This window comes from Cetorhinus maximus, chromosome 8 (assembly GCF_964194155.1).
Source record: "Cetorhinus maximus chromosome 8, sCetMax3.hap1.1, whole genome shotgun sequence".
NCBI lineage: Eukaryota > Metazoa > Chordata > Chondrichthyes > Lamniformes > Cetorhinidae > Cetorhinus > Cetorhinus maximus.
In genome coordinates this window covers 65,627,265-65,650,623 of record NC_135886.1, presented here as the reverse complement: position 1 = coordinate 65,650,623, position 23,359 = coordinate 65,627,265, and the positions used below count along the sequence as shown (strand labels likewise).

General features: G+C 42.5%; 1 protein-coding gene across 3 annotated transcripts in view; it reads right to left on the bottom strand.

Annotated features, from left to right (window-relative positions):
• Positions 1-250: 250 nt before the first annotated feature.
• The window catches only part of LOC144683688 (sodium- and chloride-dependent neutral and basic amino acid transporter B(0+)-like), a 59,534-nt gene continuing 36,425 nt past the window's right edge, over positions 251-23,359 (bottom strand). For all 3 annotated transcript variants that reach the window (XM_078546956.1, XM_078546957.1, XM_078546959.1), the window contains 9 exons: positions 21,934-22,066; positions 18,392-18,532; positions 17,440-17,668; positions 16,272-16,397; positions 15,632-15,750; positions 11,722-11,821; positions 4,327-4,436; positions 4,053-4,223; positions 251-871 (listed from right to left, as the gene is read on the bottom strand). In XM_078546956.1, coding sequence (XP_078403082.1) covers positions 722-871; positions 4,053-4,223; positions 4,327-4,436; positions 11,722-11,821; positions 15,632-15,750; positions 16,272-16,397; positions 17,440-17,668; positions 18,392-18,532; positions 21,934-22,066 — 1,279 coding nt within the window. In that variant the 3' untranslated portion in view covers positions 251-721. The remainder of the gene's footprint in view (positions 872-4,052; positions 4,224-4,326; positions 4,437-11,721; positions 11,822-15,631; positions 15,751-16,271; positions 16,398-17,439; positions 17,669-18,391; positions 18,533-21,933; positions 22,067-23,359) is intronic.

Sequence of the window (23,359 nt, the reverse complement as noted above, 5' to 3'; positions counted from 1 at the left end):
ATGTGTGCTCTTTTGCACGCAAGCATGAAAGAGCGCACTTTGACAGTTGGGGAATCCCTCCCCCCGCACCAGAAGAGCATAGCACTTCCTGTCGGGCAGGCCGCTGGGTGGGCCTTAATTGGCCCGCCCACTCAAAATGGCGGCGGGCCCCGCTTCGGTGGCGGGGCCCGCTGCCGAGACGGTGGGGCCCACACGCCCACCAAGGGCAAAATTCCGCCCATTATCTTTTAAAGGGTTATTGGTCTCTTTGGCTATTCTAACAGAGCGATGACTGGATTCTCAACATATCTGTGGGTTATTAATCTGTGTTGCGCAAAAGCTAATGTGTAAAATATACATAACTTAGTCATTCAACAGACAAAGTGTGGGCAGTGTCTTGACTTAAAGCTCTCAACTGGGTCATCTGTAACAAACATTTTCCAAATTACTTACTTGTGATTCAATCACAGTTTTTTTCAAAAGCTCATGTAGATCTAGTAAGCCAGGTCATTTTTAACAGCACTGTAACAGAGAGTGGCGTTTGTCATTATCGTGCAAAATCAATGTAAACCTCCAGAAGTGCATCAGAAATGTGCTTCTCAGCAGAAAAATACCATAATCTTCACTTTGAACTATTGTTCAGAATGAAAAATATTTACAATAAGATATTTGTCTTCATAAATTTCCAGCCTCTAAAATTATTATTTAAAAATGAATTGCAAGTTAAACAGAAACATGTTCCCTAGAAATTTGGCGTTATTTCATGAATATCACGAAGTTGCACATTGCTGATTTTTTGTTCAGGGTGGTCCTGGTTGTTGTATCTTTCCCCTCTGTGTTGTTTCAAGTATGGACCCCAGTCTGGTGCTGATGTGCAAGCAGCCGTAATTCTCTGTGAAAAGAAAGGTAAGAGGTTTAATAGTTTGTGTTTGGTGTTTCTGGACTGTAGATGGGCTGAATGATGACAATCTTACATTTCATGCCTTTTAAGGATGAATCCCAGTGTGAAACAAAACCAGAAAATGCTGGAAAAACTCAGCAGGTCTAACAGCATCTGTGCAGAGAAAAAAAAGCGTTAACGTTTCGAGTCCTTATGACTCTTCTTCACAAGGGCTCGAAACGTTGACTGTTTATTTCTAATTAATTTCTCAAAGGGGCCTCAAACAGGCTTGAGGCCTCTGAATTGCATATGCTGCTATGTGGTCTTGTTGTTTTTTGGTTCCCAGATGTTATTAATAATCACACTTTAAACCTTGAAAGATCAGAACTCTTGTAAACAAGGAGGACTGGCTTGAACTGATCCTGTTACACACCACATCAGTCTCTTGTGCAGCCATGAAACGTGGCCCCCTGGAACACTTGCACATAACAATTTAGTTCCTAGCTAATTGGTTCCTATCTCTTTACAGGTATTTACAGATAATACAACAATATATAACATATATTGAAGCAGTCTATGTCCAAATGGACAATATCCAGGTTTGGGCTGACAAGTGGCAAATAACATTTGCGCCACACAAGTGTCAGGCAATGCCCATCTCCAACAAGAGAGAATCCAACCAGCACCCCTTGACGTTCAATGGCATTACCATCACTGAATCCCCCACTAGCAGCATCCGGGGGACTACCGTTGACCAGAAACTGAACTGGACTAGCCATATAAATACCATGGGCTACAAGAGCAGGTCAGAGGCTAGGAATCCTGCGACGAGTAACTCACCTCCTGACTCCCCAAAGCTTGTCCACGATCTACAAGGCACAAGTCAGGAGTGTGATAATAATTTCAGTTCCCCAAACCAGGCCACACTGGGATCCAGAGCAAAAAGCAAAGTACTGCGGATGCTGGAAATCTGAAACAAAAATTGAAAATGCTGGAAAAACTCAGTGTGGCCTGGTTTGGGGTACTGAAATGATTTGGCATTGCTGCTTTGATTGGATTAGATTGTTGATTCAAAATGCTAGTGTCTGCTGGATTTCAAAAGGAGTGGGTGCTGGTCATTCCCCATTGGTCTGGATCCATTTGTCTACAAATGGGTAAAAACTGGTAGCAGTTACCTCAGTGGTTAACACAGGAAATTGTATTCCCTTGTGCCCATTTTACAGGTGTCATGGGATGTCAAAGACTTCAATAATGCAAGTGGTGTGTATACTCTCATTCTGCGCTGATTGGACTTCTCAGTAGGTGCCAAGGATGCACATCTGAAACTACTGAAAGGTCCATTGCATTTTTTTTATTCATTAATGGAATGTGGGCTTCGTTGCCTAGGCCAGCATTTATTGCCCATCGCTAATTGCCCTTGAGAAGGAGGTGGTGAGCTGCCTTCTTGAACCGGTGCAGTCCATGTGGTGTAGGTACACCCACAGTGCTGTTAGGAAGGGATTTTGACCCAGCAAAAGTGAAGGAACGGCGATATATTTCCAAGTCAGGGTGATGAGTGACTTGGAGGGGAACTTCCAGGTGGTGGTGTTCCCATGTATCTGTTGCCCTTGTCCTTCTAGATGGTAGTGGTCATGGTTTTGGAAGGTGATGTCGAAGGAGTCTTGGTGAATTCCTGCAGTGCATCTTGTAGACGGTACACACTTCTGCTACTGTGCGTTGGTGGTGGAAGGAGTGAATGTTTGTGGATGTGGCGCCAATCAAGTGGGCTGCTTTTTCCTGGATGGTGTCAAGCTTCTTGAGTATTGTGGAAGCTGCACTCATCCAGGCAAGTGGGGAGTATTCCATGACACTCCTGACTTGTGCCTTGTAGATCATGGACAGGCTTTGGGGAGTCAGGAGGTGAGTTACTCGTCACAGGATTCCTAGCCTCTGACCTGCTCTTGTAGCCCATGGTATTTATATGGCTAGTCCAGTTCAGTTTCTGGTCAATGGTAATCCCCAGGATGCTGCTAGTGGGGGATTCAGTGATGGTAATGCCATTGAACGTCAAGGGGTGCTGGTTGGATTCTCTCTTGTTGGAGATGGTCATTGCATGACACTTGTGTGGCGCAAATGTTATTTGCCACTTGTCAGCCCAAACCTGGGTATTGTCCATTTGGACATGGACTGCTTCAATATATGTTATATATTGTTGTATTATCTGTAAATATCTGTAAAGAGGTGGGAACCAATTAGCTAGGAACTAAATTGTTATGTGCAAGTGTTCCAGGGGGCCACGTTTCATGGCTGCACGAGAGACTGATGTGGTGTGTAACAGGATCAGTTCATGCCAGTCCTCCTTGTTTACAAGAGTTCTGATCTTTCAAGGTTTAAGGTGTGATTATTAATAACATCTGGGAACCAAAAAACAACAAGACCACATAGCAGCATATGCAATTCAGTGGCCTCAAGCCTGTTTGAGGCCCCTTTGAAAAATTAATTAATGACTACATGCAGCATGTACCTTATATCCTAATAAGGCTGAGGACCAATTTGCCGTGGCCTTATTGCTGACCTCATTAGGCCCATGCAGTGTGCACTGCAAAGGGATGCAACCTGTTGGGATATGGGGATCAGATTGAAAAGTGGACTTGATGTCAAAGGTCAGTCATGATCACATTGAATGGCAGAGGAGACTTGAGGGGCAGACTCGTCTACTCCCGCTCCTATTTCTTATGTTTTCATTTTTTTTCATGAATGAGGCCCAATTCAATTTCTAGATCATAATTCTTTCACCTCGGGGACCACAACCTGTATGCAGACCAGACAACAAGAAGAATAATCTCCTTTGTTTCCCCGCTGTAAATCCATGAGTCCTGAATTTACTTTGAAAACATTGGTTGTCATTGGTACTAAATTGATAATTTCACACAGCAAAAAACTCAAGAATGAGTAGCATTATGCATATTCTTTTGCAATCGTCTGTTGTTGGATACTCTTCAACAATGAGATCAAGGCACATTGTTAGAGCAAAAAACAGGGCACAGAACAAATGCTCTCCAGCTCTCTTTAACATATCTGAGTTACGAATGCCTGGCGTTGACACTGGTTCATAAATGGGAAAGTTCTCTGCTACTCTGCACTGATACCCTCCATCTTTAAGAATTCAAACCTTACCACAAGACAGTTTGATAATATCAAGTTGTTCCTTTACCTGGCACAAGGTGGAGCCCTTAGCTCGGATAATTTTCATTACGGCTACAATGGGGATCCACATAATACAGAAGATTATCATACACCAGCCAAGTGCTGTTGCCCAGACAGGGTACTCAACAGATCCATATGTTGGTGAGGCAAATGTTGCTAAGGACCAGATTAAAATTACCTGGATGAAATGAATGCACAAAACAAGATCAGAAATGGAATGAGAGACTATCTGCAGTGATTATTTTCAGTTTAAATCACTAAAAGATGTAACATCTCCTTACTGCCAGCAAACATGGAGAGATAAAAATCCAACACAATCTCCACCACAGCCAGAAGAGCCAATTCCTTTCCCCAATCATCATCTCAATGTCCTTGATGAATCTGTTTACCCCTGTGAACAACAAGAAAGCAGAGACACAGTCACTTGGTTTGTCCAGTCTTCAGGGCAGCTTGTTTACTGTAGAAGTTCATCTCATACTGGGTATCACTAATAAACAGGTTAAATCAGAAAAAGGATCATTCAGGATTTCACACAGGATGAACAAGCTGGCTATTGCAGGTCTATAGATTACATACAAACATATGAAATAGGAACAGGAGTAGGCCATTTGGCCCCTCGTGCTCGCCCCGCTATTCAATAAGATCACGGCTGATCTGTTTGTGTTTTGATTTCCACATTCCCAACTACCCCCTGATAACTTTTGATTCCCTTGCCTAACAAGAATCTATCTACCTCTGCCTTAAAAATATTTAATGGCCCTGCCTCCACCACCTTCTGAGGCAGAGAGTTCCAAAGTCGCACAACCCTCTGAGAGAAAATAATTCTCCTCATCTCTGTCCTAAGAGGGCAATCCATAATTTTAAAACAGTGCCCCCTAGTTCTGGACTCACCCACAAGAGGAAATGTTCTTTCCACATCCACCTTGTCAAGGTCGTTCAGGATCTTGTATATTTGAATCAAGCCACCACTCACTCTTCTAAACTCCAATGGAAACAAGCCCAATCTGTCAACCTTTCCTCATAAGGCTACCCGCACATTCCAGATATCAGTCTAGTAAACCTCCTTTGAACCATGTCTAATGCATTTACATCCTTCCTTAAATAAGGAGACTAAAGCTGCACACAATATTCGAGATGCGGTCTCACCAATGCCCTGTATAACCAAAGCAAACATCCTTACTTTTATAAAAGCAAAAAACTGCGGATGCTGGAAATCCGAAACAAAAACAAAAATACCTGGAAAAACTCAGCAGGTCTGACAGCATCTGCAGAGAGGAACACAGTTAACGTTTCGAGTCCGTATGACTGTTCTGGTGAAAAGTCATTCAGACTCGAAACGTTAACTGTATTCCTCTCCGCAGATGCTGTCATACCTGCTGAATTTTTCCAGGTATTTTTGTTTTTGATCCTTACTTTTATGTTCAATTCCCCTTGTAATAAAAGATAGTATTCCATTAGCCTTTTTGATTATGTGGTGTACCTGCATACTAACTTTTTGTGACTCATGCCAAGAACACCTAGATCCCTCTGCACCTTGGAATTCTGCAGTTGTTCTCCGTTTAAGTAACACTCTGCTTTTTTAATCTTCCTGCCAAAGTGAACAACTTCACATTTCTCCACATTATACTCTATCTGCCAGATTTTTGCCAACCCACTCGACTGATCTATCCATCTGGAAACTCTCTTTGTCTTCTTCACAACTTACTTTCCTACCTATCTTTGTGTCATCTGCAAATTTAGTTCCCATGGCTTCGCTCTCCTCATCTAAGTCATAGATGTAAATTGTAAAAAGTTCAGGCTCGAGCACAGACCCCTGCGAGAATCCACTCATCACATCCTGCCAATCAGACAAACAACCATTTATGCATACTCTCTGTTTTCTGCCAGCCAGTCAATATTATATCCAGGCTAATATGTTACTCCCTTCACTATGAGCTTTTATTTTCTGCAATGACCTTTGATGTGGCAACTTATCAAATACTTTCTGGAAATCCCAGTACAGTATGCCCACAGGCTCCCCTCTATCCACTACGCATGTTAATTGTAGTAATTACGGCTCTATTTAGTGTGTAATGTACCTTTAAGAATTATACTTGTTAAGGAAGATCACATGATCTGGAATAACCACTAGAAGAGTAGTGCAGACTACCTGAGCAGTCAGTGTAGAGATAGAGTTGGAGTTGAAACCACACGTGTAGTTGCTGCTGAGTATCATGTAAATAAACTTAAAGTTTCCACCCAAGAAGTGTCTGCAGTTCAACTCTATTACCAATAGTACAACTCGGCCACCCTACAACAAACTGGCAAAGAGGATAAAACAGGATTGAACGGAAGAAATCAAATAGAAAGAAATTGACACTGGACCTCACCCAGTGATTATAAGCAGAGAGCTCTGTTAGAATTGAAAAAGTTATCCCCTCTCAAAATGCCACAATTTGAGCCAGCCACAGATGATTGGTCTCAATACATAGAATGCCTCACGTTCTTTTTTCAATTAAATGAGATTATGGGGGAAGAGAAGAGGCGAACGATCCTCTTGAGTACTTGTGGGAGCAAAACCTACAGTCTGATTCAAAGTTTGATGGCACCCAGTGTCCCAGATTTGACGAATTTCGATGAATTGGTGGATCTTGTGAAGGGTCACTTTCAACCCAAGCCCTCAGTCATGATGCAGAGGTTCAGGTTTAATTCACAAAATAGAGCCCCAGATGAGAAGATTGCATGGTACGTGGCAAATCTGAAGAGCTAACAGAACATTTTGAGTTTGATACAACTCTGAGCGACATGCTCAGTGATTGTTTGGTGTGTGGTGTGAAAGAGGACACTATTCAGAAAATATTATTGTCCGAAGTGAATCTGGAATTCAAGGAGGTGCTAGAGAAAGCGCCGGCCGTGGAAAGCACTGTAAGAGATTCATAACTAATACAGGGTGTGCAAAACGGTGCCATCCTCCACATCAGGAGGGAAAACTCAGCCGAAAAGGGCGCGAAAAAGCGAGACTCTGCCGAGAAGCGGGAAACAGCACAAAAACAGAATTACCTGGGAAAACTCAGCAGGTCTGGCAGCATCGGCGGAGAAGAAAAGAGTTGACGTTTCGAGTCCTCATGACCCTTCAGCAGAACTGAGTATAGTTAGGAGAGGGGTGAAATATAAGCTGGTTTAAGTTGCGGGGAGGGGGGGAGAGAAGTTGTGGGGGCGGGTGGTTGTAGGAACAAGCAAGCAGTGATAGGAGCAGATAATCAAAAGATGTCACAGACAAAAGGAACAAAGAGGTGTTGAAGGTGGTGATATTATCTAAGAAAATGTGCTAATTAAGAATGGATGGCAGGACACTCAAGGTACAGCTCTAGTGGGGGTGGGGTGGAAAGGCTGACAAGGTATTACAGTTGTAGATTTAAAAATAATGGAAATAGGTGGGAAAAGAAAAATCTATATAAATTATTGAAAAAAACAAAAGGGAGGGGGAAGAAATGGGGTGGGGATTGGGGGAGGGAGTTTAAGATCTAAAGTTGTTGAATTCAATATTCAGCCCGGAAGGCTGTAAAGTGCCTAGTCGGAAGATGAGGTGCTGTTCCTCCAGTTTGCGTTGGGCTTCACTGGAACAATGCAGCAAGCCAAGGACAGACATGTGGGCAAGAGAGCAGGGTGGAGCGTTAAAATGGCAAGCGACGGGGAGGTTTGGGTCTTTCTTGCGGACAGACCGCAGGTGTTCAGCAAAGCGGTCGCCCAGTTTGCGTTTAGTCTCTCCAATGTAGAGGAGACCGCATTGGGAGCAACGAATGCAGTAGACTAAGTTAGGGGAAATGCAAGTGAAATGCTGCTTCACTTGAAAGGAGTGTTTGGGCCCTTGGACGGTGAGGAGAGAGGAAGTGAAGGGGCAGGTGTTGCATCTTCTGCGTGGGCAGGGGGAGGTGCCATAGGTGGGGGTTGAGGAGTAGGGGGTGATGGAGGAGTGGACCAGGGTGTCCCGGAGGGAACGATCCCTACGGAATGCCACCGGGGGGGGTGAAGGGAAGATGTGTTTGGTTCATGTGCTTCATGAAGGTGAGATTGGTGCCATACGCACTGCAAGAATAAGTCAACATTGAACTGAACAAGCTAGAGAAAGTGGGAGTTATACAACTTCTTCAGTTCTCAGAATGGGCAGCACCCATAGTCCCTGTCCTTAAACCCAACCAAAGTGTCCGAATTTGTAGGGAGTACAAACTGACAGTTAACAAAGTAGCCAAACTGAACAGGTACTCCATTCCAAAAATTGAAGATCTGTATGCCAAGCTGGCAGGAGGGACAATGTACACAAAGCTTGATATGAGTCATGCTTATCAACAACTAGAATTGGATAATGCCTATCGGGGATTTGTCACAATTAATACCCACAAAGGCTTGTACCAATATATCCGATTGCCTTTCGGTGTCTCTTCCACTTGTGCCACCTTTCCGGGAACAACGGAAAGCTTACTGCAGGGACTGCCCCAGGCTGTAGTCTATTTAGACAATGTACTGGTGACAGGCTTCACTGAAAAGGAGAATTTGGCAAACTTAGGAGAAGTCTTAAAACGTTTCTTGCAAGCTGGAGTGTGACCAAAAAAAGAAAAGTGCACATTCCAAGTGAGGGAAGTAATCTATTTGGGTCACCAGGTAGATTCAGGGCCTTCACCCCGTTGAAGAGAAAGTGAGAGCCACATGAGAGGCACCTACGGCAAAGAATGCCTCACAGCTCAAATCATTCTTTGGAATGATCAACAATTATGGGCGGTTCTTACCCAGTTTGTTTACAGTGCTGCCCCCCAGCATTCTCTACTCAAAAAGAACCAAGGTTGGTCTTGGGAGGTGCCCCAGAAAGAAGCTTTCATAAAGCTGAAACAATTGTTGCACTTGTCCAATCTATTAGTGCATTAGTACCAGACGAAAGAATTGGTGTTGACATGTGACGCATCTCCCTACAGAGTGGGAGCAGTGCTCTCTCACTGGATGGATGACAGCACGGAACAGCCAATAGGATTTGTATCAAGGACGCTTGTCACAGCGGAAAAGGGATATTCACAGATAGAAAAAGAAGGCCTGTCCATCATCTTTAGTGTCAAGAAATTTCACCAGTACGTACACGGCCGCCATTTTACAATTGTTTCAGATCACAAACCATTGCTAGGGCTGTTTAGTGAGGAAAAGGCTATACCACCCATAGCCTCAGCAAGAATACAACGATGGGCTTTAATTCTGGCAGCATACGAATACACTTTCGTACATAGGCCTGGCAAGCAAATTGCAAACACCAACACTCTTTGTCGTTTGCCTTCACAAGAAAATCTTGAGCATGTCCCAGTTCCACAGGAACTTGTTTTGCTGTTAAATTTCTTAGATTCCTCACCAGTGTGCGCTTGACAGATTAGAGACTGGACAAGTCAGGACCCAGTCCAATCTCAAGTACAAGAACATGTGCAACATGGTTGGTCACAGGAGCCCGTATCTGATTAAATGAAACCGCACTTCAACAGAAGACATGTAATAACCAGCCAGGAGAGCATCTTATTGTGAGAAGGACGAGTGATAGTTCCTCCAAAGGGAAGAGAGCCACTTTTAATTAATCTACACAGTGCCCATCCAGGAATTTCCTGAACAAAAACCATAGCACGCAGCTATTTATGGTGGCCTGGGATGGATGGCGAAATGTAGAGTTTAGTAAAGCACTGTGTGCAATGTCAGCAACTGCAAAAGTTGCCAGTGACAGCTCCATTACACCCATGGGAGTGGCCAGGTAGACCCTGGGTGCAGTTACACAGTAACTACGTTGGACCTTTCCTGAGAACAATGTTTCTGCTCATTGTCGATGCCCATTCAAAATGGTTGGACGTATATGAGGTGAAGACACCAACATCGGACACTACAATTGAGAAACTACATCAGAGTTTTGCCATTCACGGACTACCAGAAGTAATCATTTCTGATAGCAGCACAGCACTTATGAATGCTGAGTTGCAACGGTTTATCAGCCTCAATGGTATCACTCATGTGAAAACTGCACCGCACCATCCTTCCTCAAACGGACTGGCTGAAAGGGCAGTTCAAATGTTCAAGACAGGCATGAAAAAGTTAACTGGCAATTCCTTGGCAACGAAACTAGCACTCTTTCTTTTTCATTACAGGACCACTCCTCACACAATAACAGGTGCCACACCTGTGGAATTAGTGATGAGACGCCATCTCAGGAAGAGATTGAGTTTAGTAATGCCAAATTTACTGGGAAAGGTAGAAAGGAGTCAGGGAAGCCAGAAAACTAGTAACAAATGGCATAGTAACGAGAGGAAATTTACCGTGGGAGAGCCGGTATACATGAATTACTTCAGGGAAGGACCAAAGTGGTTACCGGATGAAATAAGTGCGGAGACTGGACTTCTATCTTACCGCGTAGAGGGGGGAAGCCGGATCATCCATAAACATGTGGACCATTTAACGTAGAGAGAGACAAATCACCAAAATATGTTTCCACCAGTGACCATGGCCGGGTCTGCATTTGCTGTTGAGGATACTCAGCCTAGGACAGACATGTCTGATATTCTTGTAAGAGTTAAGGATACAGAACTACAAGTTCCCACCGAAGCACCTGATGTTCAGGCAACTCTGGAAAGGAGGTTCCTGACAAAGAATCTGAAGTTGTGGAGCTGCGACGTTCCACACGTACCAGGAAACCACCTGAAAGACTGAACTCGTAAATTCCTTACCCAGTGTAAATATTATGTTGTCTTGAAAAATATGTGCTTGTAAATATAATATGTATAGCCAAGTTAATGGGGGAATAATGTAGTAATTATGGCCTTATTTAGTGTTTAATGTACCTTTAAGAATAATACTTGTTAAGGAAGATCACATGATCTGTAGTAACCAATAGGAGAGTAGCACAGGCTGCCTGAGCAGTCAGTGTAGAAATAGAGTTGGAGTTGAAAGCACACGTGTAATTACTGCTGAGTATATTGTAAATAAACTTAAAGTTTCCACCCAAGAAGTGTCAGCAGTTCAACTCTAATACTAATTGTACAACTCGGCCACCCTACAACATTACTCAAAAACAGAATTACCTGGAAAAACTCAGCAGGTCTGGCAGCATCGGCAGAGAAGAAAAGAGTCGACGTTTCGAGTCCTCATGACCCTTCAACAGAACTGAGTATAATACTCAGTTCTGTTGAAGGGTCATGAGGACTCGAAACGTCGACTCTTTTCTTCTCCGCCGATGCTGCCAGACCTGCTGAGTTTTTCCAGGTAATTCTGCTTTTGTTTTGGATTTCCAGCATCCGCAGTAGTTTTTTGTTTTTATCTACAACATTACTCTTTCAATGAACTCTAATAAATTGGTTAAACATGATTTCCCTTTCATAAAACCGTGCTGACTCTTTGTGATGACCTTGAGCTTTTCTGAGTTCCAGCTATTACCCCTTTAATGACCAACTCTAACTCCTCCTCCATGACAGATATCAAGCTAACTGGACTATAGTTTTTTGTTTTCTGCCTCCCTCCGTTCTTGATTAGCCTGTTTCATGTACAGAAAGTTTTTTTTTTTGCCAGCCATCTTTGAAACGAAGGACAGCCAAGATCACAACATAATTTAACCGCTTCTTTTGAAGAAATATTAAGACCAGTACTTCTTTTATTTATGGATTCCATTTTGTTTCTGTTCAGCTTACCATAGATCCAGCTAATACCGATGAACTCCAGACCACCAGTTATAAGGAGACCCCAACCAGCACAGAAATGATCAATTAAATTCACCCAGTAAATCCCAGCCTAAGAAGATAATGGGAGAGAAAAAAAGACTGTTCAAAATACAGCACATTATAACATCCAAACTGAGCACTTTTACTTCATTAAAAATCAATCATAACTTGTATTCCAATGAAGTTCAATTGAGGATCAGCACCTCATGTTTTGGCCAGACATTTTACAGCCTTCCCTAGATTCAGCATTGAGTTCAACATTTTCAGACTGCAACCAATGCCTCCATTTTGTTTCCTTTCTCTTTACTGGTTTTGATTTTCCTCAATCAACATCACAAAAAAAATTAGCCAGGAGTCTGGGGATAACTCCTCCTTCTTCAAAATAGTGCCATGCAATCTTTCCTGTTTACCTGAGAGCACAGACTGGGCCTCGAGTTAACGTCTAATCTGAAAGATGGCACCTCCAACAGCAATTCCTCAGCACTGCACTGGAGTGTCAGCCTAGATTGTGGTGCTCAAGCCCTAGAGTGGGACCTGAACCAGAACTTTCTGATTCAGAGGTGAGAGTGCTACCAACTGAGCCACCGCTGACACCAACCAATCGTACAACCAATGGATCTTAAGAACATAGGAAATAGGAGCAGAAGTTGGCCATTTGGCCCCTTGAGCCTGCTTCATCAATGACCTTCCCTCTATCATAAAGTCAAAAGTGGGGATGTTCAATGATAATTGCACAGTATTCAGTTCCATGAGCAACTCCTCAGATACCAGCAGTCTGTCTCCAGGTGCAGCAAGTCTTTGGCAACATTCAGGCTTGGGCTGATACAAATACTGGGCAATGGCTATATCCATAATAAAGAATATAACAACCTCTTCTTGCCATAAATAGTAGTACCATTATAGAATCCCCCTCTATCAACATTCCTTGGGGTTACCATTGACCAAAAACTTAGCTGGGCCAGTCATATAAATACTTTGGCTAAAAGAGCAGATCAGAAGCTGGGGAGTCCACGCAGTAACCACCTCCTGACCCTCCCCAAAGCCTGTCCACCATCTACAAGGCACAAGTCAGGAGTGTGATGGAATACTCTCCACTTGCCTGGATGAGTGCAGCTCCAACAATACTCAAGACAAAACAGCCTTCTTAATTGGCACCCCTCCTTAAACACTCACTCCCTCCACCAGTGATGCACAGTGGCAGCAGTGTGTACCATCGACAAGATGCACTGCAGCAGCTTGACAAGATTTCTTCCACAGCACCTCCCAACCTGTGACCTCCACCAATTAGAAGGTTAAGAGCAGGTGCATGTGAAAGCTGCGACTTCCAAGTTCTCCTCCAATGCACAGACCATTCTGACTTGGAAATATATCGCCATTCCTTCTTTGTCACTGGGTCAAAACCTTGGAATTCCCTCCCTAACAGCACTGTGGGTGTACCTACACCACATGGACTGCAGCGGTTCAAGAAGGCAGCTCACCACCACCTTCTCAAGGGCAAATGGGTATCAGCAATAAATGCTGGCCTAGCCAGTGACACCCACATTCAGGGAATAAATTTAAAAAATTGACTCCCTGTGCTCTGCAAAATTCCCATTTACTATGAAAACTTAACATTCCTTGCAATTGGATGTTGGACTCATAAATAATGATTCATCTTTTGTCTGCTTTTCAAAATCACCTGACACATTATAACCACCAGTCAAACAGGTAGAATCATCATAATCATAGAATCATAGAAAGTTTACGCTACAGAAGGAGGCCACTCAGCCCATCATGCCTTGCCATCCAAAAAATGAGCCAACAAGCCCAATTCCACTTTCCAGCTATAGTCCTGCAGGTTACAGCACTTGTGGTGCATATCCAGACACCTTCAAAGTAAGTTGGTTTCTGCCTCTACTACCCTTTCAGGCAGTGAGCTCTACTACCCTTTCAGGCAGTGAGCTCTAAACCCCCACAACCCTCTGGGTGAAAAGTCTTTCCTCACCTCCCCTCTAATCTTTCTACCAATCATTTTAAATCTATGCCCCCAGTCACTGACCTCTCAGCTAAGGTTAATAGGCCCTTCCCATCCAGTCTATCCAGGCCCCTCACAATTTTGTACAAATCTCCCCTCAGCCTCATCTGTTCCAAGGAACAGCCTATCCAATCTTTCCTCATAGCTGCATTTTTCCATTTCTGGCAACATCCTCGTAAATCTCCTCTGTACCCTCTCTAATGCAATTACATCCTTTCTGTAATAAGGTGACCAAAACTGCATGAGTACACAAGTTGTGGCCTAACTAATGTTTTATATAGTTCCAGCAAAAACATCCATCAACAATTACCCTTTGTTTTCTGCCACTGAGCCAATTTTGTATCCAGCTTGCTACATTCACCTGGATCCCATGGGCTTTTAATTTTTTAACCAGCCTGCCATGGGGAACCTTGTCAAAAGCCTTGCTAAAATTTATAGACCACATCAACTACTCTACCCTCTTCAATCCTCCTCATTCCTCAAAAAAAAATCAATCAAATTAGTCAGACACAACCTTCTATCCCTTAACAAACCCATGCTGACCTTGATTAATCTGTGTCTTTCTAAGTGGTGACTTGTCCTGTGTCTCAGAATTGATCCCAATAATTTGCCCACTACCGAGGTTAGACTGACTGGCCTTTAATTATTTGGTCTATCCCTTGCTCCCTTTTTAATCAAAGGTACAACAGTTACAGTCCTCCAATCCTCTGGCACCTCGCCTGTACACAGTGAGGATTGGAAAATGATGGTCAAACCTTCCACAATTTCCTCCCTGGCTTCTTTTAACAACCTTGGGTACATTTCACCTGGCCCTGGATATTTATCCACTTTCAAGAATGATAATCCCATTAATACTTTCTCTATCCTTATGTTGATAACATTCAATACTTCACACTCCGTACACTCACAAAACTGCATTGCCCCCACCCCCCCTCCTTTTTTGTGAAGACAGACGTGAAGTATTCAGTAAGAACCATATCTGCATCTTCTGCCTCTACACATATGTTACCTTTTTGGTATTTCATGGGTGCGACTCTTCCCTTAATTATCCTCTTACTCTTATTGTATTGATCAAATATTTTTGGATTCACCTTGATTTTGCTTGCCAATATTCTTTTACACCCTCTCTTTGTTTTCCTAAGCTCCTTGGCATCCAGGGGGCTCTAGGTTTGGCTGACCCACCCTTTTACTTTGTGGGAACATGTTTACTCTAAACCCCTTGAACCTTTCCTTTTGATAACCCCCACTACTTTGACATTGATTTACTTTCAAGTAGCTGTTTCCGGCCCACTTTTGCTAAATCACTCCTCAGCTTAGTGAAACTGGCCTTGCCCCAATTTAGAACTCTAACTCCTGTTCTATCCTTTTCCATAATGATGTTAAAACTAACTGAATTATGATTACTACCACCAAAATGCTTCCCCACTGCCACTCCTTCCATCTGCCCAGAATTTTTTGTTTTTGTCTCCTTTATTAGTTAACCTTGCTACTGCTATATAACATTACCAATACTAATGCAACTTACTAGTATTGATACACCCTACTAAATGTATTTATTTAATTAGTGAATTAGTTAACATTTACAAAGCTAAAGTAATATAATAGAAACTTGCACTTTCCTAGCTTAGAGACAAGGAAAGAAAAACTCACCATATACTGGAGACCAATAAAAAGGTTTTAAGATGCAGCTCCTCTTTGCCCCTGTGAACCAAATTCCAAACTCTATATTCTGTCTCTGTCTCACTCAGGTGTAGTCTCTCATCCGTGCACCCCTTACAGTCCGTGTGGTTTGAAAAACCTATCTCTCATATAGAGCCACTGAAATCTAATGATAAACATCTAATGCTCTATTAAAGGGCTTCCTACCTGTGTTACACAAACCAGGCCGAAGAGATATAACAGCAAACAAATGACACTTGTCAGATAATATCGTTTTGTTCGCAGGAGTGCAGGGAACTCATCCTGCAAGCTAGTCATAATTGTTTCTGGTGAAAAATAAAACATATTGAACTTTTATACCAACTGACCAGTTTGTGCTGAACCAAAGAAACCTCAAGTCTCATTAAAGGCAGAAGGGGGTTGGTTGCTCTAAACAAGCGACAACACACCATAGAAAGAAGGAAGGTAGAATTTGTATTTATATAGCATGTTTCACAACTTTGGGATATCCTGAAATGCTTCACCGCCAATGATGTGTAGCCACTGTTGTAAGCAGCCAATCTGTGCGCGGCATGTTCCCATAAATAGCAATGAGATGGCAAGTAGATAATTTGTGTAGTTTGTTGAGTGATAAATATTGACCAGGCCACTGGAAAGAACTCGCCTTTTGTGTTATGGGATATTTTATGTCCACTCAAGAGGGCAGATGAGGCCTTGGTTTAATGTTTTGTCTAAATGGTGGCTCAAGGGGTTGAGTTACTCCTAATCAAAATGATACTGCAAAACACAAGAAACTTCCTTTGATAAATGGAAAGAGACTGGTGAAATGAAGTAATGTCACTCTTACCTACAGATGCAAATTGACTGTCGAGTCCCAGAGTGATCAGCATGAAGAAAAATAAAATGGACCATAAAGGCGATACTGGTAATTGTACAAGAGCGTCTGGGTAGGCGATGAAAGCCAACCCGAAACCTAAACAGTGGATACAATTGAAATCATACAATTAATGCAGTTTAAAAGAAACATGCTCTAAACTGAGGTCATTTATTTAAGTGGCACAAACAAATCTCTCCAATCTTGTTTTGTGGCATTGATCATTCTATAAGTAAGTTCCAGAGAGCAAACAAAATCCAACAGTTTTAAAGCCATTGTAAAAGAGTAATTGAAATGTAAGCCTCTATCTTTCAAATTGAGAGTGATTTAGAGTGGGATCTTACAGAGATCTGGAGTTATTTTTCCATTGCCTCTTACCTGGTGCCACAGTCGAGTGTGACACCCAAAGTCTGCTGTTCCTGTCAAGCCCACATGTTGAGATTTTCTGTTCTGAAACATTAACATGACTTGTGGGCAGACCCAAACCCCCGCCACCACCCCACACTACCCGCACCCCCCATTCCCCTCAACTTTGTCTAGGGGCTAGTGCCAGCGAGAGGAGGAGAAGGTCAGCTGTATCTCCAGGCTTCTCACATGCCACTGTGGCCATGCCCACATCATACGATATCAACACTTTCACTTATTCAGAACAGAACAGTGGATACCGCACGGTGAATCCAGCTGATTGCATTTTTTATTCTTTCACGGGATGTGGGCATTGGTGGCTAGGCCAGCATTTTATTGCCCATCCCTAATTGCCCTTGAGAAGGGCATGTGTCATTATTCAAGTACCTCAATGGGTGGGTTAGCATTGCAGTAATGTCCAGAAGAAGCTAACACCTTTATCTTTCTGTTAAACCTTATATATCCACAGCACAAAGCAGCTAGCTCAGGAATGTGATGCTGGATTGATGAACCGTATGTCAACTAATTATTGCAAGGTCACTTGTTTATAGTGACTGAATACATCAATGCCAATTTAATTACATGGCATTCGGGGATCTTTACTGATGTTTCAGAGATTGCAATTCCATTATTCCCCCATTTTTCTATGAAACTGCAAATACTGGCGAGCACACTTTCATCTCTTCAGTTTGGAAACATTTTAACAGAAAAACAGTAAATTTCATTCTGCATTTACCTGACTGTGCAACTTCTGAAACAGGCTTGCCTTGTACATGAGCCATGTGTCCAAGGATGGAGAAGGTGGCAAATCCAGCAAACACACTCGTAGCACAATTAACAACACAGACAATGATGGTATCTTGGTAACAGTTATTGTGGAATTTGTTGTAGGATGACAGTGTTGTTAAGCCTCCAAAAGCCACTGCGATAGAATAAAAAATTTGTGTTGCAGCATCTTTCCAGACCTTATAAATAAAAAGTAGAATTCATCAGCAGTGGAAGATTTCAGTTGAACTCGTTCAATAGATAAAACTATAGTAGCCATGAGGAACACAGGGTAAGCTGACTGAACAGTATCTCCATTAAACAGCCGGGCCATCGTTCCGTCTCCCTGTCTAGGACTTGCTGCCAAATTCCCTCCAGGAGCCTCGATGTTTTCCACTGTCAGCCATGTTTTCTAGTGAGTGATTTGATTCTTTACTTGTAGCTTGTACACTGAAACCCAGTGACCGCCATTCTTTTACTGAAAGCAACAACAGTTAAGGAAGGTATTTTTTCATAGGTCATTACCTGTGCAGTGACCCATGGCATGGATTATAGAGTAAATTTAATCTTCACACATTGAAACCAACGGCGTGAAAATTGACCGGATCTTACAACTGATGGGCAGTTCACTCTGGCATGTTCCAACTAGACATCAAAGTTGAAAATCCCACCAAAAGCTTTTCGATATAAGACATAAGCCCATATCTAAAGGGCAATAGGAACCAGCTAACAGTCAGATCCCATTCCAATAGCTACTTTCCACATTCTGCTGCCATCATGCTAAAATGAAATGGGATACATACAGGTTGATAGGATATATACCTGACAGTGTTGATTGACAAATTGTTTTAAAAAGAAAAATATAAAACTCAAATGGTTTGACTGAGAAAAGTGAATGGAATTGATTATCATGATGTGTTTACCTCAGCATTAGCCAGTTTGGAGAAGTCTGACTGTCTTCCAATGTAGAAATCAATTCCTTTATCGGCTCCCTCCAGGGTAACACCTCGGATCAGGAGTATGGTCAGAACCACATAAGGGAATGTCGCAGTGAAATAAACCACCTGAACATGGAGAGTAACTTGTTAGATTTTCCTGTATTGCTGGTACAACATTTACAGTATTGAATCCAATTGAATAGTAAACAAACAGGATTGTAATAAAAGCAGTTGAATATAAAGGAATAGTAAGTGTGCAAAGGGTATGTTTAACACTTTTCAGTATATTGTAACTGAATTTAAATATTATCGATATTTATTTGCAACTCATATTCATAAAACATAGGAATGTCTGGAACTGAAGAAGACTACCTTGACCCATTTGACCCGTGTCAAGGGCTTAGAAGCGTAATATCTAATGATCTCTCTCGTATGCTCTCTGAAGGTACTTCTGGAGATCTTGCCGAGTTTGCTGTTACAATCAGTCGATACTGTTTCCCATAGCTGCTCACTCAATACACTCACCACCTTTTGTAAAGTAGATGCAACTAAACCCCTGTTCTAAACTTAAGGCTTCAGGTAGCCCTCTTATTGTAGACTATGGAAGTATGTAAAACATAACAGAGGAGAAATAAAACTTCGACCGGAGCAGAAAGTACATGATATTAGATCAACCACCCATTAGACAGCCCTGCTCAATTTCCTTGCCCTTTAAAATGGATGAAGAGGTAAGTCAGGTATATAACAGGTCGCCTTTTTGTCACTGCCAAAGTTGAACTTCAATCCAGTTGATATTTATTTTGCCTCGGCCATTGAGGATTTTGAAATAAAAAATAGAAAATGCTCAAATACTCAGCAGGTCTGGCAGCATCAATGGTGAGAGGAAGAGAATTAATGGGCTGGACTTTCCGCTGAGTCGGGTTGACACAGGAGCCCTTTAAAAATGGCTGACAGATTCCGAATCTGTGATTCCCAACCCCATTCCCAGGTTGCCTGGGTTTCAGGAGCACCTTTTAAGGTGAAGGCTGGTTCAGCTCAGAAGCCCACACCCGGCACTCATGACCTGGTCAGCTCCATTGTGGAAATAAGCATGCCCTACTCCTTTGCAATTTTCTTGGAGTCAGGCCAGGTTTTTAAAGAGTCATGGTTCACGGCCCCTCAGAGGAGTTGTGAAGTAGAGTCAGCATGAGGGCACCTTTGAAAAGGTGAGTTCAAAAGGTCGTCCTCATGCCCCCCACTGCCAAGCTGTGCCCCTCTACTTACCCCCATGACTCCTCATGCTTCTATGCCAAGCAATGACACTTCCATGCACATTAATCCACTATACTCTGCATAGAGCAATAAACCCTATAGTGGCAATAGGATGTGAAAAGAAAAATAAAAACAAGTCATTCATTCATTCATTCATTACTTTCCACTATGTTAAAAAAAAAATCATTTCACTACAAGGCAATAAAATTGCCAATAATCCCAACCCTTTAAAGTTTCAATCACAGAAACTGTAAGCACATGAAACTTCTTAATCTTGTGTAAATGAACATTGTGAAATTGACAGTAGAGGTCAATCAAGCAATGTTTTCTCTGAGGCTCAGGTGTTTCAACACCTCAGCCAAGCATACATAATGAATACTAAAGTAATGAATGAACGACTGTTATTTTTTAAGCTTTCTTTTGCACATCCTATTGTCACCTTGTGGCTTCTTCCAACCTCTTCCCTGGGTCGACTGGCCTGAGTCCAGCTCTCACCTGCTCCTCAGCAATGAAGATCCCGTCTTTGCAGGCACTTTCTTGCAAGGTGGGCGGTCCAGACCAGGAATTTTCCTGAATTCCGGTATCTGCCTTGGTAATAAAAATTCAGGCCATTGAGCTAATGTTTCAGCTTTATGACCTTTCATCAAAGTTGCTTCAAGGTCAGGTTGAGCTTGACATCCCATCTCTTAATTTATTTGCCCCAGCTGCACCTTCAATTTGTAATACACATATAATAATGGGGCTGGGTCAGCACTTAAATAAACTCAGAGTCACTTCCTGAGGTTTGTAAAACCCAAGATTCTGTCTGTCCTCTCTCCTGCTGCTACACACAGTGCTGATGGTTTCTGTCATCTACCCAGTAATACTCCCAGATTCCCTCCTGCACAGGGACACCATTTTTGTGTGTCAAGTGCCATCACTTTATTATCCTTTCCCAATCCCACAATTTTAGATTTGTCTGCAATTAATGTCCCTAATTACCAGGTACTTCTGTATTTGTCCTGTCGCTTGTTCTTTGTGGCTGCTCCTAGTTTGGTACCATTTGCAAACCTGGAGCTTTTCTTACAGTCCCAATTACCATGACATTTCTTCTTATTAGTTAGTCCTTCAGGATTGAGGATGACTTGCTTCCACTCAATTTTGATGGGCTCTGAGATGGCTGATGAGTCCAATGTGCAATCTGTGGACTCTGCCATATGTGGGGCAGGTGGTTCTTGAAGGGTAGGGTGGATAAGTCATTGGGAAACTTGTGCGCTCCCTCTGATGCCTAGAGTTTGCCTCTGCACATTCCTAACAAAGTCTCTCTATGCGTTTGGTGCCTTCCTGAATGAGCCTTCTCCATTTTGGTCAGTCACAAGCCAGGGGCTCCCATGAGTTGGGATGTTGGAACTCTTCAGGAATACTTTGAGGACATTCCTAAAGAATTTCAGTTGTCCTCCAGAGACTCTCCTGCCGTGACTGACTTCTGAGACATGACATGATATTTATGCACATTATAAACAGCAACAGCCCCAGCACTAATCCAGAAATCCCGCTCCATGCTTATCCAGCTCCTTATTTGTGTTTTTTACCTGTCCCGTTACCACGTCCTGTGTCTCACACCATCATCCCTTCTGCTATTAAAAACTGTTGCCCTCCAACTCATCACAAGCCTCTCCCTCTTGTTAGTTCCTCCCTTCTCTTTCCCTGCCTCTGTATTTAATTAAAAACTGCTGTTTCTCTGACTTTTCCCCGTTCTGACAATAGCGATTTGACCTGAAATGCCAACTCTGTTTCTCTCTCTACAGATGCTGTCAGGTCAGCTGAGCGTTTACTGTTTTTATTTTGGATTTCTAGCATGTGCAGGATTTTGCTTTTGTTCAGCTCTCTTGGACAAAGAGATGTATGCGAGATCTGGCAAACGGTAATATCAAGGCTGATTTAAGGAGCATTTCTTCATGCAGATTAGTAACTGGAATAGTCCTCTTGGTAGGAACGTGGAAGCTCTGAAATCATTTAGGGGGTAGTTAGACACTATGACTATGGATTGTTAGAAGTAGATGGACTGAATGGCCTCAATCATCCTGACATTGCGACATCCATGTTCAGCTCTGAAGAATTGCTGCTGTTCCTATAAGCAAAATCATCAGGTCTGATCCGTGTGCATTGTGGGTTTCCGAGACTCCGGAACAAATTCCATTAACATCGCTTAGGCAATAAACTAACTTACTTGAAAAACTATTTTTAAATTGTATATATTTTACAGCAAAAACCTGTACGTTATTATGTTCATTTACCTTTCCTGAAGATTTGATTCCTTTAGATAATGCAGTCCCTACAATCAGCCAGGCCAGAAGCAGACAGAGGGCTAAATACCAGACTACCTCCCCAGTCTCATCTATTGAACTGGTACGGTCCAAAGCCACTTTACTGAATAAAATAACAGGAAACATCTGATGTAAGGACAATATTCATTAACATTGTTACTGGTACATCACAGAATCACACAATCACAGGATTTTAACAGGACAGAGGGACGCCATTCAACCCATCCTGTCTGCACCGGCTCTCCAAATGAGCATTATGACCTAGTGCCAATTGCCCTGCCTTTTCCCCGTACCCCTGTGCATTGTTTCTATTTAAATAATCATCTAATGCCCTCTTGAATGCCTCGATTGAATCTGCCTCCACCACACTTCCAGGCAGTGCATTCCAGACCCGAACCACTCGTTGTGTGAAAAAGTTTTTTCTCACATCACATTTGCTTCTTTTGCAAATCACTTTAAATTTGTGCCCTCTCATTCTTGATCCTTTTACGAGTGGGAACAGCTTCTCCCTATCTACTCTGTCCAGCCCCCTCATGATTTTGAACATCTCTAGCAAATCCCCTCTTAGTCTTCTTCTCTCCAAGGAGAAGCATCCCAACCTCTCCAATCTATCTTTGTAACAGAAGTACATGAAATGCATACAGAGATGGTGGACAATACGGTGACCTTGGAAGTGTGTGATTCTGATGCTCCAGGCATCATGTGTATGGGGTAGGCTTAATAGGCCAGCTGGTCATTTCCTGCCCATCATTTCTGTATGTTCATACATAGTATTTATTAGTCAATTATTTGATAATTATTTGATCACTAATAGTTGTGACACAAATGAGCAAAAAGATAAACAAAGCAAAGTAAGCACTAGGCTTTATTTCGAAAGGAATAGAATTGAAAAGTAGGGACATTGTGCCAAACCTGTATCGAACCTTGGTTCCACATTTAGAACACTGCATGTTGTACTGGTCACCATATTATAAAAATAAAGGCACTGGAGAGGGTGCGGAGAAGATTTACGAGGATGATACCAGAAATGTGTGGATATACATATAGGGGAAGGATTGACAGGCTGGGTCTCTTCTCTCTTGAAAAAGGAAGACTGAGGGGTGACCTAATCGCAGTCTTTAAAATGATGAAAGGTTTTGATAGACTGGTTACAGAGAGAATGTTTCCTCTTGTGGGGAAGAGCAGAACTGGAGGCCATCAATATAAGAGTCACCAAGAAATCTGACAGGGACTTCAGAAGAAACTTCACCCAAAGAGTGGTGAGAACATGGAACTCACCACCACAGATCTGTTATTGTTGTTTATGGTTTTAGATGTGGTAGGCATGGTCCTGAACTAACAGATAAAGCTGGAGGCGATATTGTTAGCAAACTATCTTTTATTGAACATTATGCTA